This window comes from Nicotiana sylvestris, chromosome 11 (genome assembly GCF_000393655.2).
Source record: "Nicotiana sylvestris chromosome 11, ASM39365v2, whole genome shotgun sequence".
NCBI classification, from domain to species: domain Eukaryota; kingdom Viridiplantae; phylum Streptophyta; class Magnoliopsida; order Solanales; family Solanaceae; genus Nicotiana; species Nicotiana sylvestris.
Window position 1 is genome coordinate 108,372,000 of NC_091067.1, and position 14,958 is coordinate 108,386,957.

Genomic DNA, 14,958 nt, shown 5'->3' on the forward strand with positions numbered 1-14,958 from the left:
AATATATCAAAGAAATATAAAAGAGGAGTAAAAATACATGACCAGTGATGGAAAATGACAAACAATTTAATTATAATAAAGAAGAAATTAGTCGTAGTAGAAAGATCATAAAGTGAGAATGCGCGATAGTGAATTACTAATGGTGTGTAATAATATTAGAGAAAACATCACACATCAATTGCCATCCACATTTACAAAAATAAAAGTATACAGATTCAGATATAAGAAAAAACAAAACTATAGCAAAATATCTCAACCTAATGTTTAATAAAATGAACTTTCAAATAACCACACCTCAATATATGTTAAATGGAGTTTCATATATGAATTCTCTGTGGAAAAAAAATTGCAAGAAGAAAAGATAATAGGGAAAAAACTTAAAACAAAGAAAAGGCAATTTTTTTTACCTTCCCAACGGTCAACTCTAGACAGCGTGGAATATGTGTAATCGATTTTTCCGTATCTCACGTTTAGGTTGCTAAGATGAATGTGTATATTCTTTTATGTTAAGTCTACTATCTCTTCACTCACCCAATGCAACACTAATCCAATAATATTAAGTATTTCTGCCAAACGGTCTAGAAAAATGAAAAGGTGTAAATAAAAGAAATAAAAAATAACTTCTACAAAGAGTGAAAAAATAAAAATAAAGCTAAAATGAGAAGAATGGAGGGGAAATTATAATCCCATGTTTGATCTCTTCCATCTCTACTTGGATCGTTGTTAACCCCCCTCCCCCCCCCCCCCAAAACAAAGAAGTTAAATTCAAAAAAAAGTAATAGAACGTCTCTTCAAATTTGTAGAAGCATTTCTCTTAGAAAACGGTTACGGTAGAAAAATGGTGTGATTAACCAAATTTAAAAAGTGACTTCTGAATTTTTGTAGCATACCACATAAATGAAACTAAGATGAGAATGAAGAGAAAGGACTTTGTTGACTCTCTAGCAGTGAGAAGAACAAATAGTTTCTGTGCAAATTTTGAATTAAGGCAGAATAAAATAGTTACCTGGAATGTTAAATAGTGGTAACAACCATCCGACGTTACATTGAATTTTCAGTGAATTGGAAAGTCATAATACGTAAATATAGGAAAAGTTGTAACTATTGGACTTTTTACTAAATAATAACTAAATGGAATAATAAAGGAAATTGCAAAATATTGAGAAAAAAGATAAATTACCCTCCTGGTCATAGAATGTGCCATGTCATCCCTTCAAAGCCCTCAATTATATATATATATAGATTATATATAATATGGAATAATTTATAAATTACCATTTAAGGTCACAAAATATATATTTTTTACTTTTTTGAATTTGGTTGAAACTATTCTAATGAGTGAGTAGATTATGGAAAATTTATTTGTATTTTATTATTTAGTACAAGATTTGTTTCTTTCATTTTATTTTTTTATTATCTTGTTGTTGTTATTGCTTGTTGCTACTTATTTCTTTTCATCTTTCCTTGAGCCGGGGATCTATCAAAAATAACTTCTCTATCTCTCCAGACCCTACTTGTAAAATTATACTGATTTTGGTATTGTTGTTGTTTTCATTATTTAGTAGTATATTTTTTCACATTCCTTCTTCAACTCTAATTTTTTCTTCTCTAGTCACAACAATTTCATGTTTTTGTTTCTGACCATTTTCTTTTCTAATTTTAGCTCTTCTGAATTAGTTATTATTATTTTTATCTTGTTTGATTGGTCTATTGATCATAAAGTAAGATCTTTTGTGGCTCATTAGTCAGTGGTATATGAATTTTATGAAATAAGCTTAGGGCCTTTTATTATGGTTTGGCTTTAGGCCACCCAATTCATTGAGCCGCCCCTGATGAGAACATGCAGGAAATGTTGAAGAGAAGAGGAGGTTGGGCCGCATGTTGGAGAATAAGAGAATCTTCCAAGAAAGATTTAAAGATTAGCCAATTCGCTCAAACTTTAGGACATCGTATCCTAAAGTTCAAAAATTATTCCCAAAAGTTCAAATCTTATGTCCTGAATTTTAAATTAGTGGTTTCATACTCAAATCCATAGCCAAATAGTACAGATCTTAATTCTTATTTGGCGAATCACTGTAGCAACGGGCTCTTTTTCAGAACTTTTATGATCTGCTTCTGCGCGTCAATGTAGCTTTGAGGAACTTCATGGATGTTGTGATCTCTCCCCAGCCTTTGGCTGTTGGAGAGACGATCAAAAACAATACAGAACATCCAACAAACTCCAATCCAAAACAATCCTACGCAGCCCAGCTGCAACAAAAACAATCGGACGCTTCTAAAGTCGAGTTGTTTCTTGTTACTGTCGTTCATGGAGAGCCAACTATTGAGTTCACCATGGATCAGGTTAGTGAATTTATAATAGAAGAAGGACTGCATCAGGCAGTCGTTATGAAATTTTCATATGGCAAACCAGAATTACAAGAGATCAGAAAAAATATGTCGTCACAGTTTGATATTGAAGGTCGATGTAACATAGGTCAACTGGAATATCATCATCTGCTGATTCGCTTTGATTTATATAATGATTTTGTTAAATTCTTATCAAGAACGACTGGTTATATGAAGTCTAAAGGAGAGGAATTCTTTTTTAGAACTTTTCCATGGACGTTGGGATTTAATCCAATGGAGGAAACGTCCATGGCAATCGTGTGGATTTCCTTTCCAGGTTTGCCGCCTAATTTCTTCGCTAAGAGGTCGTTAATGTCTATCGCTTCAGCTGTTGGTAAGGCTATTGATGCAGACAAGGCGACGCAAGAACGAACACGACCTAGTGCTGCTAGGGTCAAGGTAATTCTTGATTTGCTAGACAAACTTCCTAAGAAAGTAAAGCTACAGATTGTGGACAGAATTTTGGGTAAAATAATCGTGCACTATCAGGAGGTGGTGTATGACAACCTTCCTAAATATTGCACATATTGCAAGCATCAAGGACATGACGACAAGGTGTGTCGAATTAAGAAGGAACAAGCTGGACCAGAGGTGTTGACAGAGGAAGTAACTGGGGCAGCAGATCACGAGCTGACTGTTGTTGAGACAGCTGGAGTTGAAAAGCTACTAGGAGATGCAAGGGCTTATTTGAATGCCAAAAGAGCAGGACAAAAAGTTAACGAATTACCGGATTCCAATAGTGGTCAACTGGAAGTTGAAGCACCAAAAGAAAACTATGCACTGCAGCAGGTAGCGCAAACAGATGGAGGAAATCTTGTGAATCGTGCAGGTAATAGTACAGTTGTAGGTGAAGTTTCAATGATCGATAAAGGTCCACCTAAACCTTCATGTGATGTTCATGCTAAGACAGCATTAGCAAGGATTTTTAATGTGGTGAATCCAGTTGTGGAAGCCTATGATAAGCAGAATTTGTCTAAAGCTTCAACTGGGTGTTTTACAAAACAACCTACTGATAATCGAACTGGAGATGCTGCAGAAATTGGTAATGTAGTGAATGGTGTGGAAGATGGTAATCGAGGCTCAGCTGGTGTTGAGCAAATTTTACCAGTTCTAGGTGGTAATGCAGTAACTGGAAAAAAGTCAACTATGGTGGTGTCAAATTTGGAAACTAATGTTCCATTGGATGTTACAAGTGGTCGAGCTGTTGTTGGAGGTTCAGTTGAGACCACTGGGATTATTGAAGTGCAGGATGGTGAGGAGTTTGGCCGAGTTGCATCAGTGTTTGATGGAAAAAAGGAAAATATGATCAAAAAAGGTGCTCCTTCTAAGTCAAAAATTGGTATTGTTTCATTAGAAGTAGGTGCACGATCTGTGAAAACTACAACTACTGATTGTGTTTCTAAAAGTGCAAATGTCAAAGGTGATGCTGGATTTCATGAGAAAGGAGAGGATCACGAAGGAGTACAATTTTCCAGGAGTAGTTGTGGAGCTAATGAACTAAAGAATGTGGCTAAGGTGTCACATAATAAAAGGGCTGCTACAGATCTTAAAATGCAGGAAGTTGCATTAGAAGACATTAGGTGTAGTAATGCTTTTGATGCATTGGTCACTGAACAAGAAGATGGAGAGAATGATCATGCTAAGAAATTGGGACTGGTATGTGGAGATACAGTCTCAAAATCTGGAAAAAATAGCTCTCCAACTAGTGGAAAGCATCAGCACATTTCTCACAAAACTGGTGCTCGAGTGAAGGAACAGGCTGCTGGGACTTTAACAATATCTGATATCCACGCTGCAGCACATAAACAGACTGAACTGATGGCAAGATCAAGTAGCAATGAAGGCTTCCAAGCTCATAGTTCCAATGTACCTATGCTGCAATTTTCCAATCCTCATCTTGGCAGCTCCACAAAGGTAAACTCTAATAGAAAGCTTAATGCAACAGCACCAGGTTTTGTGCCTCAAGCTGGAAAACAACATGCTAGACCTGGACAGCAGCAGCAGAGTAATGCAATCATACCAGTTGTGACATCTGTGGAGGAACAAACAGCAGAAGCACAAGCAGCTATTGAACAACAACATCACACTGGAAAAAGGCACGATGCTGCGACAACAACTACAGCCACTCGAAATGCAAGAGCTGGAAATTTAGCTCACACCTATGCAACACAGTCCAAGCAGCAACAACAAGCTATGGAAAACACTCCAACTGATAGGCGTAATGGTGATCAACAAGCAGTAGCTGGAAGGTTGGTTCAAACTGTAGAATCGAACCACTCCAATCTAATGATTCAAATGATGGGGCAGCAGCAGCTTGTGACAACCAATCCTGCTATTTCATTAGAGGAGAGGAAGTTGTTGGATGCAATGGTAAATTCCAATCCAATTAACTCTTTAAATCCTACTGTGGGTAGCACTGGACGCATGAGTAGAATCAGAAAAAATATGCAACTCACTGAACAAAATCAAAGTAAGGCAATAGTGGCTAAAAATCAGGATGGAAACACATTGGTGTCACTTGGGTTTGAACAAAATGCTCCACAACCAGTATACTTGGGGAGAGACTTGTATGAAGAAGGAGAGGAAGATGCAATGATACAACAATGCAGAGCAGAGGCCGCAAGAAAAGGAGATTTATCACCTATGCATAGCGGCAAAGGTAAGAAGACCCATACAAGGAAAAATAGTTGGGACGACAAGGTTAGTGATTTTTTAAATGTTAGGCGACTTCCAATGAGAGTTGCCAAACAAAAGCAGGCTGCCCCAAATACATCCACGAGGTCCAACCGTTCAAAAAAGAAGTCATGAATTTTGAAGACATTTTGAAGAGTTGGGACAGTGATGACAAAGAATTACAAATTGAAGAATTTACAAGTTTGGGCAACAAGGGACAACAATTTAATTCCATCCTCATTTTATTCTACCATTATGTTAGTATACTCATTTGTAATATCATCACAGAGTATGTTATAAACTCTGTGATGATCAGTGAATATTTGGTCCGTTCAAGTTCTTATTTCTTACATGCATGTTAGTAGGTGAGGCCTTTTCTTTGCCTCAATAGGATTAGTAAGGTAAGGTTTAGCCCGGTTTGCGTTGCCTTGGTCCTATGCCTTTAGAAAAATATCCACACGGCTATGAGGTTATATGCCCTCGTGATACTTTGCCGGCAGCTACACCATGAATCCTCTACATGAGGCTGCCATCATAAGGCAATGTGAGGCGCAGAGGAGTAATTATATAGTCAAGGCATATGGGTAACAATACATGTGCTATTGTCCCCCTTATTTCTACTTTTCTGAATTGTTGTATTTTTCTTTTCTTTTATTAATAAAAAACTAGTCCTGGGCGCTTGCCTAGCGGATTGCCAAAAAAAAAGAATTTTAAATTAGTAGTTAAGAAATTCACAACACTTAGTACTGAATTTCAAATTAGCAGCTCAAAAATTTAGGACACTAAGTCCTCAATTTCAAATTCAGAATATTTAGTCATGAAGTTTGGGTGAAATGGCTAATCTTTAAATTCATTGTAAAGTGTGAATATGTTTTAAACAACGGCCTTAAAAGTGACTATTGGTGCACTTAGCCCGAAAGAGTTTGTCTAATTTTGCCCAGCCCCAAAATAACTAAACAAGTAATTAACTCAGGTAGACGGATTAATCAAATACAAGCTAAGTATAGTCAAAATGAAAGTATATCAAGTATTCAAGCTAAGTATAGTTAAAACTAAACAGCAAAAAAATAGATGAAGAATGAATATTACTCCATTGAATAAAATCTACTGACAAGCAACAAGAGGACTATCTGTGAGAAAAAGGTCAATTTAGGACTAGGTCATGATATCCCCAGTTGCTCGTTAATCAGTTCAGTTGCATCTAACAAATCCACTTGGGTTATTAACAAACTTACGACCTACTCTTGATTGATAGAATCTTCCGATTCCCACCAATGATTTCCTAATTCATTATCCCGATCATATTAAGGAATTAATCAAATAGTCCAATAAGATTGTAGGATCGATTGGTTTATACTCGATACGTAGGGCCAAGGGAACCAGAGAAGCCGGATAGAATCGCGAAAAGCAGCACAGTACTCTGATGTGGTGAGACTGTAATACAATTTGTATGATTTTAGATCTAAGGCCTAAGGGTAATGATTTTGAATCAAAAGATTATTGATTTTGCCTGTTTTGCTAGGAAAGCTAAAAAAAAAAAAAATTGTGCATATCAAGTAGACCAAGGCGTTAGCACTTTACCCTCAATGTGAAATTTGATTTAGTCTTGTCCAATACTGATACGGGACACCGGGCGAGAAACCCAAAAAAGAAAAGTTAGCCTTACGTTACATGACGACTAACGAATAGCATCAGCAAGAAATGTAGGCGTTCTTGATTTTGTGGGCATTGCCTTTTCAGATTTCACTTGTCATTTAAGTCTTACATCAGAATAACTGTTAATGCATGGATTCTCCCAACAACGACCAAAAGATTTTGAAGTCATTGTAAAACCCATTTACTCCCTCCGTTCCAATTTATGTGAACATATTTAACTATGCACGGAGTTTAAGAAAAAATGAAGACTTTTAGAATTTGTGATCTTAAACAAGTCAAAAATGGACCCAAAGTATTTGTGTGGTTATAAAAGTTTCTCATTAAGGCTAGAATTGTAAGTTTAAGATAAATTATTTCCAAATGTAGAAAGGAGTCATTCTTTTTGGAACGAACCAAAACGTAAATAAGTTCACATAAACTAGAACGGATGAAATAATATGTATTCCAGTCCATTACAATAGATTACATTTGCAGATGAGGTGCAACTCCCTAGAGTGAGATAAAACAAAAATACATTCTTTTCAAGTGCTATCATCACAACAGCCCCTACGACCAGAAAATAGAGGGGATCGAGAACGAAACAAAAATCTAACCCCAATAACCTGTACAAAGATGTATGGCAGTATTCTTATCTTATAAAAAGCCAAAGGAGCAAAACATGTTAGTTACTCGTTCCATCCATAATTCATGTCGTCAAGATCGCTAAAAAAAACATTTTCAGTGAACTCCTCTGTTATATCTGGAACCACTTCATCTGATTGATGAGCATTCGGGCAAAAATCTGGAGCTTTCTCGCTGAAACTACAGTTGCCAGCACCAACAGATGATTCACGACTAGAAGCCGCTTTGAAACTGTTACTTCTGCAGGGGGTGGGTCCCATAGCGCCTGGCTCATTTGTAGTGGTTGCACAACTATTGTTTCCAAAACCAAGCCCTTCCCTAGAAGCATTACCATCTGACCTCTGCCCAGCTCCACTGCTATTAGTATTCAAATCCTGGAGGAATCGCTGCATCATTTGCTGGTGCAAGGCCTGACTACTGCACGAGGCTTGAGGATGATTTTGTTGGAGTTGCTGTAAGCCATTACTATTCAGTATTCGCTGCTGTGGTTGCAGTTGTTGCTGCAGATTGCTGCTAGACAGGCCACTAACAGGTAAGTTCAGCAACATTCCTGGCAATACACCATTTAGCCCTTGCAACAATGTAGATCGAGAGTGATTTGAATTACTGAAAGAAGCAGCATCTTGTCGAACTGCAACTGGGTTTGAATTCATCGAGTTCTGCCGCATAAGCATATTCTGGTAGTTTGTCGGTGCAGGAGCAGCTTGTACAGAGCCACTTAAAGTTCTCCGACCAGCCATGTGCTGATTATTGTTTATCTGGCCATTAAGCCCCGGATGCAATGCCAGAAGCTTGTTCAGTGCACTGTGATCAGTTGGCACCTGAAGCTTAGCTGCAGTAACATGCCGTGGGAAGTTCTTTAAGCCCTCTGCAAAAGAGTGTTGGCATAGCCAATTTCCCCATATGGGAAAAATAACTCCACGAATTACAAATTTATCATATATATCATAACAGTTCGAATAATGGAAAAAAGGGAAATTACCAATTGGCCCAACTTTATGATCTCTGCAAAAGTCCATTAAATCCCTCATGCTGTTCACAACCTCAGCTATCTGAACATCAAATGACATCAGCAAGCCAAATTAAAGAGCCAATACTCTTTTAATTTACGGAAAAGAGGAGGAGAATTCTCCCTCCCATTTTAAAGTCAACGTATTCACTACCTGTAAGCACCTCATATGCCTTTTGGAGAATCCCAAATCATTAAGCGACTGCATCTCCAAACTCCTGGCAAGCTGACGTCCGGCTGAGACGACCCTAAAGTAAATAAACTTCAACATCAAACAATGTGATGTAGAATTGTAGTTTGAACCAATTGCATCAAGTGGAGAGAACATAAACTCCACCAGTAGCGAACAATACATGGTCAGATATTTGCAAAATGCCAATCCCCCAAGCAAAAACTGCTTTAGCCACTAGGCACCGTGGGATTGAAAAAGAGACTTCACGAAAACAAACAATCATCCAACATGTCTCATATACGAACCAAGCGTTCTCCTTAACTTGTAAACCAAATGAACTTTTTCAATGGATATGCTTCAAATTTAGCAGCACAAAAAACAAAAATGAAGTAACGTACTGTAAGGGTGCACCACAAAAGATATCAAAGGAGCAATTTAGGACAGAGAGTAAAGACAAATAAGTGAGAGTACTCAACACAAGTAAAAGATGCCAGTCACAGGGAAAAGCGGAATCCAATACGAGATTAGAACATATACCAATAGATCAAGCAACAACAACAACAACAACAGCCCAGTATAATCCCAAAGTGAGGTCTGGGGAGGGTAGTATGTACGCAGACCTTGTAACCCTACCCCGAGGGGCAGAGAGGTTGTTTCCAGGCAATAGATCAAGCAACGTGAATGAGAAATAAGAGGAGTAACATCATCAGTAACCTCAGCAACTTGTTACTCACATGTTGCTGTTTGCTTCCATGTCCTGATGAGAAACTCCAACTCCATTAGACCCACTTTCAGTTAATGTAGTCAGGCATTTCTGAGCAACCTGCAGTAATTGATTTACCTGCAGCAAGAATGCCATATGAAGACAAGTGGCAAATAATGAAATGGTTGCTCATTCATTGTATGCTCAAACAGTTAATTTACGAGAGACTAAAGATCAAAGTTGAGAAGGAAATTGCTTAAAGTTTCATAAGTTAAGTGGCAGTATATAGATCAATTAAAAACGTCCTATTTCCTTTCTGCAGCCAAAATGTCCAGAACCTCCAATGGAGAAGGGTGGACACTAGCTGCCCCAGTAAGAAGTCAATATGAAACTTCCCATTTCCATTCTGCAGCCAAAATATGTGGAGCCTCCAACAAAGAAGGGAGGCCGCTAGCTTCCCCCGGTGGAAGGAAATAGCAAACTTCCTACCTGCCTTCTGCCGCGATAAATGAACGTCCAACAAAGAAGGGTTGCTACCAGCTGTTCCATTATATCAAACTCAACAGTTACAGAACAAGCAGTTCAATTGACTGCAAATGTTTTACTAGCCAGAGAAAGTCAATTGGAAACTACTTATTTGCATTCTGCAGCCAAAACGTCCGGACCTTCCAACAAAGAGAGATGGCCAGGACCTCCCCATAAAGAGGATGGCCATCAGCTATCCCAGTGGAATCAAACTCAACAGCCACTGAAAAAACTTTAACTGAACCATATTTTTTAAATAGTAACTCCTTTAGCTTTCTAGTGGGAAAAACTGCACTAAAGCATCCATGGACATACTTTCCGAAACCTCTAAAATTGGTCACCAAACAGCTATAATCATGTATTCTGAGGAAAAACAAAACAGTTTCTGCAAGCTATAAAATATAGTAAAAAATAAAAAAAGAAATTTAGAAACTTATTATAACACGTCAAAAGGTGTACATATAAAAACTAATATGCCAGATAACTATGTTAATACAGTAATACTTCAAATGAGTACATCATGTACTTGGAGGGGAGATCTCCCCAGATAGTAAGAAGAACCAGAATACTTTTAAGAGCTCATGTACCTGTGGTGCAACTAATCTTCGAGGAAGAAGCTCTTCATGATGCCGTACACAGAACTCCCATGACAATATCTGGCGAAGACATCGAATCATTAAAAATGACTATTGTAGAGCCACTGATCCCTCGTAAGGCTATTGTATCTTTCTATGTACCTTTAAATCAGAACTGAAAATAATTCGAAGTTGGCCCTCCTGAACCACACGAAGTTGTTCATATACATTTTCCTGAACTGCTTTTGCGCATTCGAGTATCATTAGTCCTGAAGGGAATCTACATTCACGTGGGAAATCCAAAAACAATAGTTCATCAATAACACCACTGCCAAATTTGATTTCACTCAGCCTTGGAAGTGCTTCAAAAGTTGCCTCTGTTAGAAACCACCAAACAAGGAGCAAGTGAGAATGCAAAACAAGTAGTTGGTTATGGAATGAGGAGTCCAAGACTCAACTCATTCCAAAATATGATAATTGGAAACTCAAAAGTTGAAGCCATATGCATCATTCTCCCACAGAAAGTTCAAGGCTTTTTATAAACGTTTTTCTTCTGCGCGGAAAGGGCGTTTACATTTTTATTTTTTATTTTTTTTGAGAAAGTAACATATCCAATATGTTAATCAAATCATCAGCAGAGTTTTTACTGGAAGCAAAATTTTACATCATGAGAAGATAGAAACAAAAACCATAACTCCTTGTTCTTCTTATATGGAGCCTAAAACTTATATGTTTGCATCCGGATCATCATAAAAAAATTTGTAGTTCACATTTACAAAACTGTTAACTGAGCAATTAAATCTATATCATTTTCCTTTTTCTTTTTTTCTTTTTTTCTTTTTTGCAGAGCCCAGATACCATATGTGGGACGAGAGGGAAAAAATCCTTTTATTTAGACTTATAGAGTCAGATGATATTTCTGTGAAATACTTTACCTCTATAGTTTTACTTGCCAATTCAGCAACACTTGTATTACTCTTACAAATTTTAAGTTACTTCCTGCTTCTTGTTTCAAGATGTTTATCAGCTCCAACATACATTCTGGCAACTAAGCTTAAGGTGAAAACAGGACAAGTGGACAACCACAGTGTGGCATTATAACACATTTTCCACCTTGACATGGCCAGCAATGAGACATTAATGTGCCAAGAATCACTGTTTTGTACGATATCATATGTTTAAGGGGCCAGCAATGAGACATTAATGTGCCAAGAATCACTGTTTTGTACGATATCATATGTTTAAGGTTCACAATCTTCTACTGAACGAAAGATTATCTTCCACTAACATCTCATGCTACACAAAATACTGTACGAAGAGTATCTTCAGATTTTAGATACAGATTTCTGCTTAAGTTCCAGGTTCTGTAGAAAAAATTTCATGTGTTACTTCTAGCTAGTAAGAAGAGATTTGACTAGTCACTCAGGCTTGAAAAACTCCATTTTCTTTCTTTCCTTCTATCCTTTTGGAAGTTGTTGGGTTTGGGGGTTGGAGGGGGTGGGGAGTTCCTTTAAAATGATCTGGAAATTTTGAATCTCTAATTTGGAGAACACACTTGTATATCTCATTTTAGGAATTTTATATATTAGTAAAAGTTCATTAATGCATTTGATGCCACACTTGTACAACTCCATAAGCTGAGCTTTCAAAGATTTAGTTCTTTCAGGAAATTCTCTCCGTATTATGGGGATACGTGAACCTTCAAAAAATTGTTCCGTCCTAACAGTTATTTGAAGCAGATAAGAATTAACAACTTTCGTCATGCCTCCCTGAGATTTAAAGTAGACATTACATGGTAGTTATGAAAATATAGTGCGCCACATCAACTTAAATCTTATATTGCATGCAAACAAATGCGATGCACATACACTGGACGAACTTCCTCAAGCCCTCCAAGCAAATATTATCAAGTTTGACGCGGCGGATCTCTTACTGTGTAGGTATTCTAAACTCAATTTACCAAGAATACCCTATAAGTTAATTGACACTACTCAAAAGTGAGAACTGAGAAAATCTAGACCATGACGTAACAAGCACCAGACTTCATCACCTAGACCTACCCATGCTGATGTGTCAACTTTAAATCAATGACTAGCAATCGAAAATGAGAAGACTAATTGACCCACTCACCAAATCCTCTTCCAGATTTTGAACTGCAAATATCACAATGCCATTCATCCTGCTGGAAAATATGGAACAAGTGAACATGTTACAACTTGATGCTTGTGAAATTAGTTGAAAAAAGGGTTTGGGGGATGACTGACTTAAGGAAATGGAAAACTATATAGCAATACACAATGTATCGAGCAAATAGGTGCATATGACATTACAAGCAAGGCATAATAAGTACATATCCTGTCCACATCATTCTCTTTGAACAAAGCACTCAACCCTAACATACACAACTCCATCAGCTAATAGTCAGAAGTAATAGTACCGTCGCTCCTAGACGTAAGAACCCAAATTTTAATTTTCAAAAAATAAGGAATAATACCACGGTTGCTTGTGGAAATACACCAACGGAAGGATGCCCAATGCTATCATACAACGACAAGCACCATCTCTTCTTTGCACGTGGGGAATAATATTCAGCTACAAACTTTCTCCAATAGGCAATGGAGTTATCCTAACAGAAATTTAACAAGTCAAATACACAAATGAGACACATGAGATTCTTTTAGATGGAGCCTTCTTCATAATGAAAAACAAGTTCACTCACAGGAGGTCGCTGTCGCTGATGGTACAGGTACTGCATTAACCGCCGAGAGCACAAGACACTATCGGAGGGATGTTTCATGGCTGATACAGGCTGCACGGCTTGTTGTTGAAGTTGTTGCCTCAACTGCAGCTGTTGCTGATGCTGCAATAGCTGGGCAGGCTCAATTGATGACATTGATTGCAAGAGCTGTTGCTGCTGTTGCCTTAACCCCTGCTGCTGGATCAAGGCTTGTAACTGAGGGTTGGGGTTCTGCAGGTGCAAAGGGTCCTTTCTCTGCAATAATTGTTGCAGAACTTGCTGCTGTATATCATCCTGTTTGATGTCTAAACGCGGTTTCTTTTGCATATGGGACAGAGCAACATGATCTTGACGGAAAGATTCAGGAACCCTTGGTTCTTGAATAGACTTTTGCTGAACCACAGAGTATCCATCCATGCCTGATGAACCAGAGATGCTAATATTATTGGAGGAAAACGACATAAGTGATGCAGGCAACCGTATGTAGGACTCTGCAGTAATGCTGGCACTTCTCTGAAACCGAGGACCTCCTGAAAGTCCTGAATTGGCATCTGTAACCAAAGAACTCGCGCCAAAACTTGGACCTGAGCTTTCCACACTATTCAAAACCGTATTACTAACATCCCCAGAAACAGGAACCATGCCTGACTGCACATTTCCAGGTAAAGAATTTGATTCATTCTCGAAAGATGACCACATACGCGAATTACCCACAACTTGAGACTGCCGATTTCCTTGGTAAAAGATACCAGAACTTGAAGATGAGTGTTCCATCCCTCCAGCCACCCGAGAAGGCACAATTGGACGCACCATCTCCTGCTGGCGGGGATCCAAGTAGCTCTCCTGAGGTGCAGAAATATGTTTAACCCTTCTTATGCAAAAAGTTGGAAGCAAATTATCATCCAAACAACCTAAGAAATAGTAGCAAACTATTGAACTATAATTATTCTTCACCAACCATATACAGCCCTAAAATGTTCTCCAATTTGACTGTCTGCTATCTAACTTGTAAATGATGAACTCAATTAAGCTGATATGACAATCAATGTGAGCTATGGAGGACTTAAATCTGGCAACTTCTGAGCAACATTAAAAAAAGGATAGCAGATAGTTAATTAGCAGCTATAAGCTTTTAACAACCCATTATCAACAAAATTAAGAGCAGACAATAATACACGTACCAAAAATCTTCTCCTTTCTGACATGTCTCCTACCCAACTCACAAATTATGAACCCAACTAAGCAAGTAATTAAAGACTTAAATTAGATATCCAAAGGATAGCAGAATGAAAAATCATTATCAATCATGTTAAGAGGAGGAAATAGAATACAAGTATAAACATATAAATAAAAATAGCAGCAGTAAAAGAAATTGTACCCCGCATTACAGATAAATTACTCGGATAATTTTACTAAGACACATTAACAGGTACCCAAAATTTGGGATCACTCGGAAATTACTCAATTTATAGAAATATATCAAAAGATCAACAAAAGGAACATAAAAGAAAGAAAAAAGATCAATACTTCATAGCAAAACGGGTAAAGTAAAAATTATACTCCTAGCTAGCTAAAATTTAAAGCACAAAAAAAAAACATATTGGAAAAAGAGCTAAATAAGAGCTATAAACCTTGTAACAAGCAACCAGTAGAAGAGATTTCAGCGAGCGACTAAACGTGGGAAATTTTGATTGGGATTTTTATACCCAGCGGGAATTGCCGAGGAGAGTGACCGGTTGTAGCCGGTGGGTAACCCCTCTTAAACTGTTTGTAGCAGGTTGTCATAAGGACACGTTTGAGTTGAGGTATTGCACGTGGCATTGTTTATCTATATTTATATTATATTAAAAACAGAGCAGTGAAGCATGTGGTTAAGCCAAGTTGCAAGTTAAAATGAAG

General features: G+C 37.7%; 1 protein-coding gene across 7 annotated transcripts; it reads right to left on the reverse strand.

Annotated features, from left to right (window-relative positions):
• Nucleotides 1-7,111: 7,111 nt before the first annotated feature.
• On the reverse strand, nt 7,112-14,712 carry LOC104215738 (probable transcriptional regulator SLK2). 7 transcript variants are annotated; one of them, XM_009765613.2, is made up of 11 exons: nt 14,691-14,712; nt 14,241-14,297; nt 13,042-13,902; nt 12,820-12,948; nt 12,453-12,501; nt 10,485-10,699; nt 10,335-10,403; nt 9,254-9,360; nt 8,502-8,595; nt 8,321-8,390; nt 7,112-8,206 (listed from the first exon to the last, which is right to left on the reverse strand). In XM_009765613.2, exons 2-11 carry the CDS (start codon nt 14,262-14,264, stop codon nt 7,383-7,385), a joined length of 2,442 nt encoding a protein of 813 aa, XP_009763915.1. In that variant the 5' UTR covers nt 14,265-14,297; nt 14,691-14,712; the 3' UTR covers nt 7,112-7,382. The 7 variants fall into 7 exon arrangements, with proteins under 7 accessions (XP_009763915.1, XP_009763914.1, XP_009763913.1 ...); XM_009765612.2 differs by having other exon boundaries at nt 12,453-12,504; XM_009765611.2 differs by having other exon boundaries at nt 12,817-12,948.
• Between the last annotated feature and the right edge of the window lie 246 nt (nt 14,713-14,958).